This window comes from Plecotus auritus, assembly GCF_963455305.1.
Source record: "Plecotus auritus genome assembly, chromosome: 2".
NCBI lineage: Eukaryota > Metazoa > Chordata > Mammalia > Chiroptera > Vespertilionidae > Plecotus > Plecotus auritus.
The window spans coordinates 17,682,143-17,700,638 of NC_137771.1; the positions used below are offsets into that span (position 1 = coordinate 17,682,143).

At 47.5% G+C, this 18,496-nt stretch overlaps 1 protein-coding gene across 4 annotated transcripts; it reads right to left on the reverse strand.

Moving 5' to 3' along the window:
* Positions 1 to 507: 507 nt before the first annotated feature.
* Positions 508 to 5,585, reverse strand: IFI6 (interferon alpha inducible protein 6). 4 transcript variants are annotated; one of them, XM_080655506.1, is made up of 6 exons: positions 5,350 to 5,471; positions 3,215 to 3,468; positions 2,407 to 2,508; positions 1,980 to 2,057; positions 1,760 to 1,909; positions 508 to 731 (listed from the first exon to the last, which is right to left on the reverse strand). In XM_080655506.1, the coding sequence occupies exons 3-6, from the start codon at positions 2,474 to 2,476 to the stop codon at positions 625 to 627; spliced, it is 405 nt and encodes a 134-aa protein (XP_080511632.1). In that variant the 5' UTR covers positions 2,477 to 2,508; positions 3,215 to 3,468; positions 5,350 to 5,471; the 3' UTR covers positions 508 to 624. The 4 variants fall into 4 exon arrangements, with proteins under 4 accessions (XP_080511632.1, XP_080511631.1, XP_080511630.1 ...); XM_080655505.1 differs by lacking the exon at positions 3,215 to 3,468 and having other exon boundaries at positions 5,350 to 5,585; XM_080655504.1 differs by lacking the exon at positions 3,215 to 3,468 and having other exon boundaries at positions 1,993 to 2,057; positions 5,350 to 5,573.
* Positions 5,586 to 18,496: the final 12,911 nt, after the last annotated feature.

The following is an 18,496-nucleotide window of genomic DNA, read 5'->3' on the forward strand; positions in this document are numbered from 1 at the left end:
TTTAGCTAATGCTCTGATACTGTGCTCTCCAGGGGCGTGTCTCCCTACATCACCACGATAACGTGTCTACGCATTCCCAGGGTGATGTCGGGGGGACGCGACCGCGGGCATTACAAGGAGCCTCTGGAAGATTGAGAGGTTGTTCCTTCTACTGAATGGGCGGATATAAATCCGCCCACTCAGAAGAAGGTGTTTCCCCACGTTGCCATGTTAACACTGCTGCTGGTGAAGGAGTGGAGGGGAGAGCAAGAGAACCCTCCTCTCTTTCGGCTCTGCGGGGCCGGACAGAACAGCCGGGCTGGATCCGGCCCGCGGGCCATAGTTTGCCCACGGCTGTTCTAGGCAGAAAGGAGAGCACATGCCAAGATCCAGGGACAAAATCAGCTGGTTGTGTTTCAGAGCTGTGGTTGGCTTTCGGGAGAAGTGAGGATGGGGGTGTGTGGATGAGGCAGACCAGACCCAGATCTTGTTGGGCTTCTCACAAGAAGAATGACTCACAAGACAAAGTGTTTTCTGAGAGTAGTTTATTCTCTTTTTCACCTAGGTCATTGACGAGTGTCACAGAGAAAGCGCTGGACTTCAACTGGAGGAAGTAGGGCGGGGGATGGGTGTCCTGGAAGCTGTTCACTCCTCCTCTTCCTCCTTTGCTCCCTTGTTGCCTATCTGCTTGTGGACAGTATAGCCTAGAATGGCACCAACCTTGGCCATGAGGGTGCTGCCACCAGTAGCCCCTGTAAAGCAAGTATAGCCAGGTCACTCGCAGCCCAGGCATCAGGCCTGGGAATCCGAAAGTCTGGAAACCAATGGTCAAGTCCAACCTCTTCATTTTCAGATGGAGAAACAGTGGCCCTGCGAGGGAAGGGGACTTCTGCAAAGTGAGTATTATTTCCCCCTCCTCCCAACTCACCACCTCCAATCAGAGCTGTGTTTCAGAGATGAAACAGTCAAAATAACAACTCCTTCTCTTCACTCCTCCGTGTTGTTAATAATGCTAACAACAGCCACTTGTGGAGACCTCTCTGTGGGTGCTGGAGGGCCCATGAGTACGAGAGGACAACCATCTTATAACACTGGCCTGTTGCTAGTCCTGCCCAAGCCCCTTATTTCCCACGGCCGGGGTCCGGCCTGGTCTGTGTTCCCTCCGCCCTCCTGAGAAGGGCTCTGTTCTTTTGGGCTGGTCGTTTGGGCTTTGTCATCCAGAATTGAGAGGCAGAGTTTGTCAGGAGTGTTTTTCCTCTAGGATTTTGAAGGGAGAGAGAGAATAAGAAAAAGAAACGGGTGAAGGAGAGAGGGAGGGGGAGAAGAGAGAGAGATTCACAGAGATAGACATGAATGCAAAATTTTTAGAAGGATCATTCTGAGCTCTGTATCAATCCCCTTCATGGTGTTCAAGAACCTCAAGTCAAGACCAGAACTGGTATGAGATTGAAGTGAGTTGTTCCACTCTGGGTGTTTGAGAATGAGCAGATTCATAAAATGTTAAATTGAGTAACATTATCCTGGTTAGTAGATGAGGAAAACTGAGGCTTGTTGTGAAAGCAAGCAATCAGACTGTCTGGGTTTGAATCCTGGCTCCAGCGCAAGCCAGCTGGGAGTAAATTACTGAATCAGTCGGTGCCTCAATTCACCCACTGTATGATGGGGTTTATAAGAATATGCACTTCAGAGAGCTGAGTTGGCCTGTGAAAAGGACTCGGAATAGTAAATAGAGACAACCTGTGGCCCTGGTGTCTGCTCCAGGGCCTGGCCCCCGACTCACCCAAGCTCTGCAGCGTGGCCACCAGCCCTCCGGCGGGCACGCCGCCCCCGTTCGCTATGGCCGACCAGCTCATCAGCGAGGCGGCCACCGAGTTTGCAGCGATGCCGGCGCTGGTGAAGCCCAGAGCGGGCAGCCCCATGGCCAGGACCCCTGGAGGAAGAGCAGACGGTGAAGGGCTGGAGCCAGCCCACCTTGTCAAGCTCCCACCTTCCAGACCCACCTCCTCCGATCACCATGTAGGTCAGCGCGCCCCAGACTCCGGAACCGGAGTCGCTGTCCTCCGAGTCTTTCCTTTGGCCTGTGGGAAGAGCGGACAATGTGGAGTGCAGCGGCCCCTACTCTGTGTCTGATGCCCAGGAACACCCACAGAGCTGGGACCACCATCCTCCTATTTCGGAAAACCTTACTAAAGGGAAGAGACTTTTTCTAAGGCGTCGTGCCTGGAGCATAACTGGCATTGAATAAATATTAGAATGGAGGAATGGACAGATTAGGGATTCGAATCTGGGGCTCTGGCTACGACAAGCCTGCGCTGTCCACTGTAATAGTTTCTCTCATTCAGAGGCACGCCTGAACCTCTAAACCAAGGATCCTGAAACTTTCTGCTTCTTTCTTCCAAGATCTTCCCCTTGCCCCAGGATCCTTACCTGCCTCCACCAGCCCGCAGGCGGAGAGTAGCAGGTAGCTCAACAAGAGCGATACCACCTTCTGCCGCATGGTGGCGCCGCGCGCAGGCTTTGTCGCTGGACCTGGGGGTGGGGAGAGGAAAGAGATGATCCAGAGCCATTTTTGAGCCAAACCCTCTAGGCTATCTTCCTTTCCGATTGGAGGGAGAGTCCATAAAAAGCAGAGAAGTGCTCTGGACTGGGCTCAGGACCCCTCTAAGGAGCTGCTGGATCTCCGTTTCTTCGTGGCAACAACCGCAGTGACGTTCCTGCCTCACCCGGTGGTCCTGAGAATCAGTGAGGGAATCCTCTTCTGGTAAGGTGCCTGGCACATGGCACATGCTCAGTGATGTCAGCTAGTATCATCACTGTTTTCTGTTCTTGACTTTGTCCACGCTGCCTGCGTGACCTCGGGCAGGATACTAGCACCTTCTCTGGGTCTCGATTTACTTATCCCTAAGATGGGTTATTAATAGAGCCTATTTTAGAGGGTGGCTGTGAGTTTTGAAACTATTCATCACTATTCCCCAGCACTTAGAACATTACCTGTCACACAGAATTTTCTGAAAAAAATGGTTGTTGATCAATTTATTCTTCCAATGCATTGAATAGTTATAGGCACCAAACACTGTCCTCTCACTGTAAGGTTTAATCTGAGATGAAGATTTAATCTGACGGAAGCCAGTAAGTTGACCAAGACAAGCAGGGTAAAAGCGAAAGATCGCGTTTATTGAAAGCTCTCGGGTGAGGTCCCGCAGTCCGAGAGCACAGGCCGGGGAGTCACACCCACCTGTGCCTGGCAGAGTTCCTTTATGCTGCTGTTGAACCAATCAGGTTTATTCGAGGTAGCTTATCTGAGGTAGCTTGTGGCGGGTGATTTATGAGCGGGAGGCTGGTACAGCTACACTCTGGCCATCCTTGAGAAGTTTCGGGTGGTTATTTATTGTCCAGCAGGGCGCCAGCACCGCTGTGGCTTGTCCAACTCAGCGGGGGTGGGATCGGGAAAGTTCCTGCTTTCCCAGCCCCAGACCTTACACTCACCAGCTTCATTTTTCAGAAAGAAAGCACAAAGGGTTAAGGACGTTGCCCAAGGCTACACCATAAACTATGCAATCTAGACACACACTCATGACTGTTGGAATTCAAAACCTATGTTCATCATTCCACAAAATAGGGAAATATACGTGCCCCCAAATTCACCTCTAATGTGATTTTTGTCAGTTCAATGCAATTTTCTTGAATTAAAAGCAAATAAACATCGCCCAGCTGGTGTGGTTCAGTGGTTGAGCATCAACTCATGAACCAGGAGGTCATGACTGGATTCCTGGTCAAGGCACATGGTCGGGTTTTGGGCTCGATCCCCAGTGGGGGCTATGCAGGTGGCAGCCTATCAATGATTCTCTCTCATCATTGATGTTTCTATCTCTCCCTTCCTCTCTCTGAAATCAATAAAAAACATATTTAGCCCTAACTGGTTTGGCTTAGTGGATAGAGCGTCGGCCTGGGGACTGAAGGGTCCCAGGTTCGATTCTGGTCAAGGGCATGTACCTTGGTTGCCGGCACATCCCCAGTAGGGGGTGTGCAGGAGGCAGCTGATGTTCTGGGCTGCAAACATTGCACAGCTCCTCCGTTGCCTGGGGGCAGGATACAGAGGGAGAGGGAGCAGGTCACCGAACAATGGGTCAGTTGGAGTTTGAAGGGAGGCAGTGGTTCATGCTCCAGCCAAGCGTGCCCAGGCATTGCACCTGTGCCCTGAGTTTCTTGGAAACAGCTGAAATGGCTTTTGTAACCTTTGGATTGTCATTGTAACTATCCTAACTCCCTCTTGTGGTTCCCGAGTATAAATATGCTGTAACACCTGTGGACTGCACTGCAGTTCGGCCTTTACCGCGGTGAAGTGCTGCAACTGTAGTCGCTGGCCAGCTTAATAAAGGCTCATAAATTTTTATTTTTTTAAAATATATTTTATTGATATTTTACAGAGAGGAAGGAAGAGGGATAGAGAGTTAGAAACATCGATGAGAGAGAAACATCGATCAGCTGCCTCTTGCACACCTCTTACTGGGGATGTGCCCGCAACCAAGTTACGTGCCCTTGACCGGAATCGAACCTGGGACCTTTCAGTCCGCAGGCCGATGCTCTATCCACTGAGCCAAACCGGTTTTGGCAAGGCTCATAAATTTTTATCTCAGTCTCTGGTGGTCGTCTCTTGCGGGTTGCCCCACAACAGCTGATCAATGTTTCTCTCTCATCGATGTTTCTAACTCTCTATCCCTCTCCCTTCCTCTCTGTAAAAAAATCAATATATTAAAAAAAAAACATATTTAAACAAAGAAACAAACAACTCCCCCCCCCCTTGTATTGAGCACTTACTCAGCACTTTATGGCACAATGTCATTTATACCCCTAACAATCACATGAAGTAGATACTGTTGTTCTCAACCATGTGTTACAGATAAGGAAACTGAAACTCAGAGAATTTAATATTCCCACGCCTGCCCAGCAGGGAGTGGCAGAATCCCAAAATTACTGATGCCCAAACCCACATTTTTAACCATTCCAGATTACCCTTATCATCCAAAATAAACTCACTGTCACATTAGATTCTACAACAAAGGGGTTTCTGAAATCATCCAGTCCTTTGGCAGGTAAGGTGGCTTGATTATCCTTTTGCAGATGAGGAACTAAAGCTCAAAAAGGTGAAATGACAGAGTTAAGGCCACAGATTGCTGAAAGGGCATCTGTTAAGGTCAGTTTCATGCCTCTTGGAGTTTGTACCTAAAAGCCCCCCATCCCCTCAGACCGGTCTTAGCCCAGGGCACTAAAAGGGACTCAGCCTCCCTGAGGAATGGGCGCCCTGGCTTTCTGGGCAGCCTGGCAAAAGGTGACCGCTTGACACCCATGCCTCTTAGTTTCCGAGTTTACCTTGGAGGAGAGAAGAGAAGGAATCTTCCTGCCCAGAGCCTGCGGATAGATGGGAGCAGCAGGGAGGTATAGCTACAGCTCTTCCAGGCTGCAGGCTGGCTTTTTATCATCACATTTCAGTTACATCCTCCCCCCCCCCGCCCCCCTTTCCTGATAGCCAATCCCTGTCAGAGTTTTCATTTCCTACACTCTGCAGAGTTTCCTTTTCTCCTCCATCTCTTGCCAGTAACACCCTCTCTGCTGGCAGCAAAAAGTGATTCTAGCTGGAGGCTTTGAACAGCTAAGAGTATTCAAAGCAGGTCATGCTACAGTGGTATCCACAGCCCTGCTGGACTTAGTGAAGCCCAACCACTAGTTCCTCTTGGGGCCCAGAGGCCCTTCACAATTCAATTCAATCTACAATAACACAAGTGTAATATGCTAATTAGACCAGACAAACTTCTGGACAAGCCGGGGCTGCGAAGGAAGCCTGGGTCCCGGGTGCCAGAGGGAAGCCAGTGACAGCATGGGGGAAGGAAGCCTACTCTTGCACGAATTTCGTGCATTGGGCCTCTAGTTAATAATAATGCCTACCATTTATTGAGTACCTCCTGCATGCCAGGACCTGTGCAGAGTGTTCTATGTACATGATCTTTCCAATCCCACAATAGTTTCGTGAAGTACCATATATTGTTGTTTAAACATTATTTTAAATCCTTATTATGAGTTTATTTTATCCTAGAACTAGTTCAGATTTTCACATGATTAAGGATTTTTCATGGCTACCAGAACAGGACTTGGGCTGCAGAGTCCCTGCAGATATCTCCTTCCACAGCCCCTCAAGTCTTGGTTTAATCCACATAGTTATCATCTTTACTTGAGAGCTCTTCTAGATGGCCATTTTCTTGGCTTGCAGCTTTGAAAGGAGCATTGTGAGAATCATTCACCTTCTGATAACATAAGAAGGAGATGTGGAGCCAGGATGCATTTCAGGAGCACTTTAATGCTGGAAGTAATTTATTTCTTGTGGAGTTTTGACATTCCCTTCAGTCTGGCCAGATGCATCAGAAGGACTCTGTTGAGGCATTCCTGGCAGGCATTTCTTCTTCAAGGCCTCCTTTTCAAGGGTTTTGTGTTCTTCGGCATGGATGTGGTCTTCTTTGTGGAACCAGCTACAGATATCAATGGTTCTTCTTTTGCTTTAGTGATTTTCCTGTAATGATAAGCCAGTGAGCCAGGTACTTTATGGGGTCACTGGGCTGAACCTTCACCACCTTTACCAAGTGCTGGGCAAGGCAATTTCCAAAGCACCTCTTCAGTAGTCAGTTTCCATCTTGTGGGGAAGTTCCAGTCCTGAGTCTGCCATTTATTAGTTGTGTGGTCTTCAGCAAGTCACCAGTCTCTGTGAGCTTTGGTTTTCTCATCTATCCTTATGCCCCCTCCGCTTGGCTGCGTGTCCTCTCCTCTAAAACATACTGTTTATAATCCTCATTTTGCAGAGGAGATTAAAGCTTGTGGAAATGAAGTTATTCCATACCATTGTTCTCACAAGCTGGCTAATTTGGAATGCTGAGTAACCTGGAATGGTTAATATGGCGGGGTCTCTCTTTTCCGCGTCCAGCACGGAAAGAGAGATGAACCGGTTCTTCGAATAGAGGCGGCTGGGGATTGAGAAATAAAAGAAAGAAAGAGACAAGACACAAAATGGAAGGAAAAAGCTGGGACCAGGTGGGACCACCGTCCTCTTCTGATGGAGGGACAGGGACCCAGAGCCAATCCAGCGAGTTTATTTTATACCCCCAAATACCAGGAAGTTTCACCAAAAGTTAGGATCTAAGGAGATTATTTGCATTCTTGAGTAGGCCCGACCATTCTTGGTGCTTGACTGGATTTACATATCAAAGTCCCACTACCGGACACCTGGGGGAAGGTAAGAGTCAGTGCTGATAACACATCTGCCTTTTCGGTAAGATGTGTATCCAAGATACGCTTTGCTTGTCGCCTTGGATTCAGCTGACAATAATTAAAGAAATGCCCATGTGCCTTCCCAGGCGCTGTCTACAGGTTAAAAATGTGGGCTTCCTGGTTTTTTGTTTTTTTAAAAATATATTTTATTGATTTTTTACAGAGAGGAAGGGACAGGGATAGAGAGTTAGAAACATCACTGAGAGAGAAACATCCATCAGCTGCCTCCTGCACACCCCCTACTGGGGATGTGCCCGCAACCAAGGTACATGCCCTTGACCGGAATCGAACCCAGGACCCTTCAGTCCGCAGGCCGATGCTCTATCCACTGAGCCAAACCGGTTTCGGCAGCTTCCTGGTTTTATCATATACCCAGCAGCAGCCAGCTTGAGAGAACAATGGTATAGAATGACTTCATTTCCACAAGCTTTAATCTCCTTTGCCATAAAATGGGTGCTCTGGCCATAGTCAATGGATTGAATGTTCTTTAAGCCTTTGCATGGTGATGCCTGCAGGAGCACTATGGGTAAGAAATGTAAGTTCTAATGAGGATGAATCATTGCCTTCTCCAATGTGGAAGAGAGCTGATACAAATGACCTACCATGAGCCCAGAAGGTCCTGATTCAATTCATGGTCAGGGCACATGCCGGGTTGCAGGCCCAATCCCCAGTAGGAGGCAGCTGATCAATGATATGCTCTATCCTCATTGATATCTCTCTCTCTCTCTCTCTTCCTCCCTCCCTTCCTCTCTGAAATTAATAAAAACACATTTTAAAAATAAATAAATAAATAACCCGTCATGAGGTGTCTAGCTGCTCTCCCTGACCAATGTTGCTAAACTGCTGCCTGCTACTAGCTGGTTAGCTATTTGTTGGCAATTACTAGATCAGCCTTGGTGAGAGAGAGCCCAAGTTGTTGGATCCTTGCCACCATAGCCACTCTTTAAAAAAAAAAAAAAAAAAAAAGAATTTATTGGGATGACATTGGTTAATTAAACTATATAGGTTTCAGGTGTACAATTCTATAATAAATCATCTTTGTATTTTGTGTTCACCACCTCATTTATCCCACCTTTACCCTCCTACCTCTCCCTGCCCCACTTTCCCTCTGGTCATCACCATACTGTTGTCTGTGTATATGACTTTTGTTTTGCTTTATCCCTTCACCTTTTTCACTCAGCCCCCCAAATCAGCTCCCCTCTAACAGCTGTCAGTCTGTTATCTGTATCTATGAGTCTGTTTCTATTTTGTTAATTTATTTTGTTCATTAGATTCCACATGTAAGTGAAATCATATTGTATTTGTCTTTCTCTGACTGGCTTATTTCACTTAGCACAGTGATTGGCAAACTGCGGCTCACGAGCCACATGCGGCTCTTTGGCCCCTTGAGTGTGGCTCTTCCACAAAATACCAAACGCGGGCGCGCACGTACAGTGCGATTGAAACTTTGTCGCCCATGTGCAGAAGTCGGTTTTTGGCTCTCAAAAGAAATTTCAATCGTTCTGCTGTTGATATTTGGCTCTGTTGACTAATGAGTTTGCCGACCACTGACTTAGCATAATACTCACCAGGTCGATCCACGCTTGTTGCGAAGGCTAAGATTCCCTTCTTTTTTTACGGCCAGGTAGTATTCCAAAAAGTGTACCACTATTTTTTTATCTACTCAGCTACTGATGGGCATTTGGGCTGCTTCCAAATCTTGGCTATCCTATCTAATAAAGAGGGAATATGCTAATTAACCATCACTCAGTCACAAAGCTGGCTGCACCCACAGCTGAGGCCAAGTTCCCATAAGGAGCCTTAACAAGCAATTAGCAGGGACCTGAGGCTACACCCTCCCCCGCCCCCGTGGGGCTTGACAGGGGACCTCAGGCTGCCTTCCACACCTAGCAGGGCTTGACAGGGGACCTCAAGGTGCGCTTCCCATCCTGGTGCTGGGCTAGGGGACCTCAGGCTGCTCCCCCGGCCCCAGCTCCAGGCCGGGGGACCTCAGGCCATGCACCCAACCAGGTGGGGCTCGACAGGGGACTTCAGGCCACGCCCCCCACCCCAGTACCAGGCTGGGGAACCTCAGGCTGCATCCCCCGCCCCAGCACCGAGCCAGGGGACCTGAGGCTGTGCCCCCCTGCCTGGTGGGGCTTGACAGGGGACCTCAAGGTGCACCCCCAGTGCTGGGTTGGGGAAACTCAGGCAGCGCCCCCCACCCAGGGGGGACCTGAGGCTACACCCCCCTGCCAATGGGGCTTGATAGGGGACCTGAGGCTGTTCCCCCCTCCCGGTGCTGGGCTGGGGGACCTGAGGCTGCACCCCCGCCCCCCGCCTGGTGGGGTTTGACGGGGGACCTCAGACCATGTCCCACACCTGGTGGGGCTTGACGGGGGACCTCAAGGCACGCCCCACCACCCTGCTCTGGGTTGGGGTACCTCAGGCCACGCCCCCCATCCTGGCGCCAGGCCAGGGGACCTGAGGCTATGTTCCCTGCCCGGTGGGGCTTGACAAGGGTGGGACTAGCCAGGTCTGGATCTATCCCAATGTGGGGGGGCGGCCGGGTCTGGGTCTCACGCGATTTTGAGGTGCATGTGGGTGGGTGGGGACTTGACTCTGGGTCCCATGGTGTGCCCCAGACTCTGACAGAAGGAACGTTTTCATATAGATTTTACTAATTTTTTTTTCATCTCTGACACTTCTATTATAGAGAAAGGGCAAATAGCAATATTAATTTATTTCCTCTAATTAATCCCCTTTTAATGTGCACAAATTTCGTGCACCAAGCCACTAGTTGTAAATAACGCTGCAGTGAACATAAGGGAACATACATTCTTTCTGATTGGTGATTCGGGTTTCTTGATATATTCCCAGAAGTTGAATCTCTGGGTCATAAAGCAGTTCCATTTTTTTTTTTTTTTAGCTTTATTGTTCGAAGTATTACAAATGTCCCCTTTCCTCCCACCCCCTCCACATCACTCCAGCCCCTACCCCAGAGGCTGCACTATGGCACTATTGTTTGTCCATGGGCTATGCATATATGCATATACTAGTAAGTTCTTTGTTTAGTTTCATAACCACTGTTTTATGGGTCTTTTGTAAAACGATATAGTGGCTAAGTTTAAAGGCTGGCTGACATCCACAGGATGAGACATCTGACCATCTGGCTGAGAGGTTCCTCCTGCAGTGGATGCTCTTTGGTGAGCATAAACGTTAACACAAAGATCTGCATGCTTTGTGGCCACTCCATGCCCCTTACCCAGACCTGCTTGTCTCCAAATTCCAGTCTTGCTCTTTCCATGCCCTTGACCTACTAACCAAGTTGCCATTTATCAGGAATTAATGTATATCTGAATCTCAGTCCATATCTTCCTCTATACAAAGGGTCTTACGAAGTATACTGCTCATAGTTCTGCCCCCTGGGAGGATTTACCACTGTCCTTCAGGGCTACCTCCGACTGGGGCCATAATAGAGCAGTCCATTTCCAGATGGTGCCAAAATATCTCACTGACCTATCCATGAAATGGGATCAGCTCCTTTCCTTGTTTATCAGTTGTTTTCAGGGAACCCTCCAGGAGGCCATAGGTATGGGTTAAAAGGAGAGGGGTCAGATCAACAGATTTAAATCTAGGTGCCACGGGAGTCTGAGCTGCCTGTTCATTTGACTTACTCATGCCTCTGGACTCTTTGAGCCCAGCCCTGAATGTACCACTTCCATCATATTGGATTGCTGCTGTGCCTGTCTGATAACATCTAGCTTAAGACATATAGTCACCTGGCATCCAGTGGTTAGATCTCAGTCACTACTGGGCCCAGTGACACATCACGATCTTTTTGTTCAAATGGACCATGGTGAGTATGGCCTTACTTCAGAATTCTAGGGGTCCTCACTGCAACCCTTCAGAGCTTTCAGACCTTCAGAGCTTTCAGAGACTCCCTAAAGAATGTTTAACCAGGTGGATTCCTCCAGAAACCTTGTATCTGCAGGATAATATCATCCAAAGTGTCAGCATTGCCGAAACCGGTTTGGCTCAGTGGATAGAGCGTCGGCCTGCGGACTGAAAGGTCCCGGGTTCGATTCCGGTCAAGGGCACGTAACTTGGTTGCGGGCACATCCCCTGTGGGAGGTGTGCAGGAGGCAGCTGATCGATGTTTCTCTCTCATTGATGTTTCTAACTCTCTATCCCTCTCCTTTCCTCTCTGTAAAAAATCAATAAAATATATTTTAAAAAAACAAAGTGTCAGCATAGCCTGTTTTAAGGTTTGAACCTGCTGTACAGCCCTTTCTGGCTCTGGGCACTACTCACAAGGCAGCCTTCCAGGTCACCCAAAAGAGGATTGGAGAAGTAGTTCTGAGTGTGTATATTCTGCCTCCAAAATCCAAAGAGGCCCACCAAACACTGTGCCTCTTTTTATTTTTTTATTTTAAAATATATTTTATTGATTTTTTACAGAGAGGAAGAGATAGGGATAGAGAGTCAGAAACATCGATGAGAGAGAAACATCGATCAGCCACCTCCTGCACACGTCCCACTGGGGATGTGCCCGCAACCAAGGTACATGCCCTTGACCGGAACCGAACCTGGGACCCTCCAGTCCACAGACGGACGCTCTATTCACTGAGCCAAACCAGTCAGGGCTACTGTGCCTCTTTTTAAGTGGTGAGATGTTTGAAGAGAGATAACTTGTCCTGCTGTGCTCCAAACCACTGAACTCCTAAAAAGGTTCCCAATGTGGCAGGACCAGGAATCTTCATGTAATTTATCTTCTACTCTCTGGCAAACATGGTGCTTTTACACTTCCTATTCATGTACAAGAGTATGATGTCATTAATGTGGTAGACCAGCATGTTTTTCTGTGGAATGTCACGGCAGCAATGAAGGTCCCTGAAGGCTCCATTTTAAGAGAGCTGGAAAGTTAACAAAGCACTGAGGGGAGAGAATGAAGGTGCTATCATTGTGACACTGTGAAGTAAAAGCAAACTGCCTTTCATTGTCCCTTCTCATGGACATTAAAAAGAACTAAGCATTTGTGGCCCTGGCCAGTGTACATCGGAAGGTTGTGGGTTCGATTCTGGTCAGGGCACATACCTAGGTTGCAGGTTCCATCCTGGTCGGGGTGCATACCATCACATTGAGGATTAAGTTTCAACATATAAATTTTGGAGGACATATAAACATTCAGTCCATTGTGATTATATAAGAGAAAAATAAACTTCTGTCTTGTTAAAGCCACTGAATAATTGTTCGTTCTCTTTGCTATAGCAGCATAGCCTTACCCTAGGTGGCAAACCTCATGGTGATCTCCACACCCATCATAGTCCAGGAGCAGCAGACAGGAGCAGTGACTCCTCGTGTTGAGGGTGGCACAGGGAGCAGTGGAACATTTTTTCCAATGGCCTTGAGCAGAGCACGTATTGATGGCAGATATGAAGAGGCCTTGTGATCTAGATGAGAAGGACACAGCAAACCACATGGACAGATGACTTGACACTAGATGGGAAAGAGGATGTCACTATGGACAAAGACTAGATATTCCATAACCCCTCCCCAAAGACTAGATATAGTCATAGAAATTCAATTCAGTTATATGTCAAATATATCTCAACTAGAGGCCCGGTACATGAAATTCGTGCACGGGGGAGGGCCCTCAGCCCAGCTTGCACCCTCTCCAATCCAGGACTCCTTGGGGGATGTCTAACTGCTGGTTTAGGCCCAATCCTGGGGATCGGGCCTAAACCAGCAGTCAGACATCCCTCTCATAATCCTGGACCACTGGCTCCTAATCACTCACCTGCCTGCCTGCCTGGTTGCCCCCAACTCCCCGCCGCCCGCTGGCCTAGTCACCCCTCACTGCCCCCCCGCCAACCTGGTCACCCCCAACTGCCTCCCTCTGCTTGCCTGGTCGCCCCTAACTGCACCTCCCCCACCAGCCTGGTCACCCCACGCAGCCTGCTGTTCAGTCATTTAGTCATCCCTCACTAACCCTCCTGCTGGCCTGGTTGTAGGCAGCCATCTTGTGAGGGCATGAGGGTCAATTTGCATATTACCTCTTTATTATATAGAATAAGGCTATGAAATTATTTTTTTAATAAATCTTTATTGTTCAGATTATTACAGGTGTTCCTCTTTTTTTCCCCCATAGCTCCCCTCCACCTGATTCCCCACCCCACCCCACCCCATGCCCTTACCCCCCGCCACTGTATTCATCCATAGGTGTAAGATTTTTGTCCAATCTCTTCCCCCACCCCTCACACCCCCTTCCCCCTGAGAATTGTCAGTCCACTCCCTTTCTATGTCCCTGATTCTATTATATTCACCAGTCCATTCTGTTCTTCAGATTTTTTATTCACTTGATTTTTAGATTCACTTGTTGGTAGGTATGTATTTGATGTCATATTGTTGTTCATAATTTTTATCTTTATCTTTTTCTTCTTCTTCCTCTTCTTAAAGAATACCCTTCAGCATTTCATGTAATCCTGGTTTGGTGGTGATGAACTCCTTTAGCTTTTTCTTGTCTGTGAAGCTCTTTATCTGACCTTCAACTCTGAATGATAGCTTTGCTGGGTAATCTTGGTTGTAGGTTCTTGCTGTTCATCACTTTGAATATTTCTTGCCACTCCCTTCTGGCCTGCATAGTTTCTGCTGAGAAATCATCTGACAGTCGTATGGGTGCTCCCTTGTAGGTAACTAACAGTTTTTCTCTTGCTGCTTTCAAGATTCTCTCTTTGTCTTTTGCCCTTGGCATTTTAATTATGATATGTCTTGGTGTGGTCCTCTTTGGATTCCTCTTGTATGGGGTTCTGTGCACTTCCTGAACTTTTAAGTCTATTTCTTTCACCAGGTAGGGAAAGTTTTCTTTCATTATTTCTTCTAATAGGTTTTCAATATTTTGCTCTCTGTCTTCTTCTGGCACCCCAAAAATTCAGATGTTGGTATGCTTAAAGTTGTCCCAGAGGCTCCTTACACTATATTCATATTTTTGGATTCTTTTTTGTTTTTGTTTTTCTGGTTGGGTGTTTTTTGTTTTCTCATCTTTCAGATCTTTGGTTTGATTCTTGGGGTACGTTGATCTACAGTTGAGTTTCTGTATATTCTTTATTTTAGACAGTGTATGCTTAATTTCTGACTGGTCCTTTTCCATTTTTTTGGGCATTCTCATTAAGGTCCTTGAAGGTCTCACTAAGCTCCTCGGAGGTCTCATCAAGTTTCTCAGCAGTTTTTAGAAGATTCTTGAGTAACCTTATAAATGTGGTTCTGAACTCTATGTCGTCCAGTAGTTTGCTTTCCTCCATTTCTTTCATTCGTGACATGTTTCTTTGTCTCCGCATTTTGCTGCTTCCCTGTGTTGATGGAGTGGCTTTGTGTGGTAGGTGACCTATAGGGGCCAGTAGCTCAGCCTCCCCAATCACCTGAGGTGGACGCCTTTGGTACACCCCTTTGTGGGCTGAGTGCAAAGTCTTGGTGTAGTTAAGCCTTGATTGCTGTTGGTACACTGGGAGGAATTGACCTCCAGGCCAATTGGCTGTGAGTACCCGCTGTGTCTATAATGGAAGAACTGCTGCGCTGGAGACACGCTTATGGTGCAGGACTTGTTTCAGTGGGGCTTTGGTGCTCACTGAGTCTGCCTCTTGAATGTGTCACTTATGGATGTGAGGAGTTGAAATCTGGTGTCTCACACTGACCACTAGGTACACTGGCTTCTGGATCTCCAATGGGGTGCAGGTCAGCTACTGTCTGAGGCCACCCAGCAGGCGCTACAGCGAGAACTACAGTTTTCTCCTCTTTGCTTGGGGTTTGGAGGTTTTGGAGCTGTCTGACCCGGGCTGCAAGTTTGCTAGGTTAAGCTGCAATAGGGCAGGCCATTCATATGCTAAAGCCGCTTGGAGCTTGGGTGGGTTTGTAGATTGTGCGGGGCAGGGTCTCAGGGCGTCACTAGGCTAGGGCGTGGCAAACAGCGATGGCTGCCAGTTAGCCGGCTCTGCGTCTCCGACCTCGTCCCGCTCCCCAGTGCAGTAAACAATTATTCCTGCGTGCAGCACTACAAGCAAGCCTCCCTCACTTTCCGACCCGATGTCAGACGGTCCAGCTTCTCCCTGTAGGAGTTTGGGTCCCCAGCGTCTCCCCAGAAACTGGAGTTTGGAGTAATCGGGAGCTTGTCTCCCTTCGTGTTGAAAAAAGCAGTGTTCCCAGTCGCCCGCCGCCAGCCTGATTCGCCCGCACCTCCGTACCTCAGCTTTTCAGCGCTTGTGCACGTCTCAATGCTGTTTTCTCTTTCCTTCTAGTTGTAGAACTTCCACTCAGCCAGCTTTCCTGTGGTTCTGGGTGATAGATGTTTTGTCTTTTAGTTGTAGTTTTGAAATTGTTGTGCGAGGCAGCAGTTTAGGTGTTTACCTACGCCGCCATCTTGGATCCCCTTCTGAAATTATTTTTTAAAAGAAATTAAATTCAAGTATTTAAAGTTTTACTTTTGAGTTTGTGGACCAGTAATTCAGTTATAATTTTTATCAACTCCCCCTCTCCCACCCTGGACTTACACCATCCTCTGTAACATGAAGATTTTCTGAATAGGAGGCATGCAATGACATTTTGGAAGAACTGACCCAGTTGAAGCTGTGCCCCTTTCTGGATTTCCATGATACCCTGAGCACAGCACAATTTATTCATCCTTTTTTGTTAGTTTGTTAATCCTCACCCAAGGATATATTTCCATTGGTTTTTAGAGAGACTGGGAGGGAAAGGAATAGACAGAGAAGCATCAATGTGAGAGAAACACATCAATTGGTTGCCTCCTGCATGTATCCGACCAGGGCTGGGGAACCTGCAACCAAGGTACGTGCCCTTGCCTGGAATCGAACCCGGACCCTTTAGTCTGAGGGCTGATGCTCTTATCTACTGAGCCAAACCAGCTAGGGCTAGTCATCCATTATTCTGTCAATAGTTATTTCCCTTTTGCTCCTTTTCTTTTGCTACTATGAATAATACTGCTGGCTCACCTGACATGGCTCAGTGGTTGAGCATCGACCTATGCACCAGGAGGTCAGGGTTCGATTCCTGGTCAGGTCACATGCCCGGGTGGTGGGCTCGATCCCCAGTATGGGGCGTGCAGGAGGCAGCCAATCCATGATTCTCTCTCATCATTGATGTTTCTCTCTCTCTCTCTCCCTCTCCCTTCTCTCTGAAATCAATAAAAATATTTTTCAAAATAATACTGCTGGAATATTCTCTTCTATGGCTCCATCAGGGGCATACCCAACTGCTATTGCCAGAGAGATGTGGGAAGACTACATAAGAGAAGAGGGGACATGTTTTTTGGGTTTTTTAAAATATATTTTATTGATTTTTTACAGAGAGGAAGAGAGAGGGATAGAAAGTTAGAAACATCGATGAGAGACATCGATCAGCTGCCTCCTGCACGCCCCCCACTGGGGATGTGCCCGCAACCCAGGTACATGCCCTTGACCGGAATCAAACCTGGGACCCTTCAGTCCGCAGGCCGACGCTCTATCCACTGAGCCAAACCGGTTAGGGCAAGAGGGGACATGTTTTGACAGGGCAGATATTCAGCAAACACAGGCATGTGTTCTGCTCAGTTCAGGAAACATCAGTCACTGTCCTCACTTTAGTCTCCCAACCAATAGCTAATGACACTGTTGACTAATGTCTCCTGCTCTTCTCTTGGCCTCTAGGAAAACACTCTCCCCTCTCTGCACTCTCTTGCTCATAGCTCCTCTGCAGGCATCTCCGGAGAAGGAGACATCCAACTGCTGGATGAAGTTTCCCTTGAATAAGGAAGGGGACTGCTCTCCTTCTTCTATGGACTTTCAAGGTAATATCATCTAGTCCCAAGGCATTAAACACCACATATATACTGATAATTTCCCCAAAATTCTATCTTCTCTTAGACCTCTCTTCTAAGCATAAACAGACTAGAGCCCTGCTGACTACATAATGTCTCTTCCTAGATATCCATAAGCATCTAGAACTTAATATGTCAAAAATAAACTCTTGGTGCCCAGCTGCTGTGATTGAGAATCTACCCATGAACCAAGAGGTTGCTGGTTCTATTCCTGATCAGCGCACATGTCTGGGTTGTGGGCTTGATCCACAGTAGGGGGCGTGCAGGAGGCAACTGATCCATGATGTTTCTCTCTCTTTGATGTTTCTCTCTCCCTCTCTAAAAATCAATAAAAACATATTTAAAAAACACCACAAAACAAAAAGCTCTTGGTGCCTTGGCCACACACCAAAGGGTTGCGGGTTCAATTCCCAGTCAAGGGCATGTAAGTGGGTTGCAGGTTCACCGGATCATTTAGGGCACATGTGGGAGGCAACCAATTGATGTGTCTTTCTCATATTGATCACTCTCTCTCACTCTCCCCTCCTTCCCTTTTGCTCTCTCTAAAAATCAATGGGGAAATATATCAAGTGAGGATTAACAAAAATAAATAAGTTCTTGGTTTTGTCTCTGAAACCTATCCTAGTCTTTCCTTTTGCTGGAAATACCACCATCCACATAGTTGGGCACATTTGACCATAATTTCTTCCTTTCCCTTATCACTTCCTAAATCCAATCCATCCCTTAAGTCCTCTTGGCTCCATCTCTAAAATATATCTTGAATCTGTTCACCTCTCTCCACTGCAACCCTTTTTAAAAAATATATATATTATTGATTTCAGAGAGGAAGGGAGGATAGAAACATCAATGATGATAGAGAATCATTGATTGGCTGCCTCCTGCACGCTCCCTACTGGGGATCGAGCCCACAACCCAAGCATATGCCCTTGGCCGGAATCGAACCTGGGACCCTTCAGTCCGCAGGCTGACGCTCTATCCACTGAGCCAAGCCGGCTAGGACTCCACTGCAATCTTTTAATCATCTCACCTGGACAACTGCAATAGCTTCCTCAGTGGTCTGTGCATTTATGCCAGTACACTATAGTCTATTCTCTTCATAGAAGCCAGACAAATCTTATTTTTTTTTTAATATAACAAAGGTGGAAATTTATTGAAGAACAAGTACAGACTCCTACATGGGGAAGGGGAAAGAATCTCACAGACTCCCCACGTCGGGAGGGGGAAAGAGTCCTCCAGACAAATCTTTTAAAACTACAAATCTGTCACTTATCTGCTTAAAAACATTGGCTTCTTTCCCATTACACTCCATACATTGTACTTTGGGGGAGGGGGGAATCTACATCCATATCAGGTTCTACA

Bases quoted from the DNA above. Each gene is read 5' to 3' on its own strand.
- IFI6 (XM_080655504.1), bottom strand. From the start codon at position 5,459: ATGATAAAAAGCCAGCCTGCAGCCTGGAAGAGCTGTAGCTATACCTCC. The intron at 2,058-2,406 runs GTAAGGATCCTG...CTCTTCCCACAG, and splicing joins CTGCGGGCTGGTGGAGGCAG to GCCAAAGGAAAGACTCGGAG. The intron at 1,910-1,992 runs GTGATCGGAGGA...CTCTTCCTCCAG, and splicing joins GGGGCGCGCTGACCTACATG to GGGTCCTGGCCATGGGGCTG.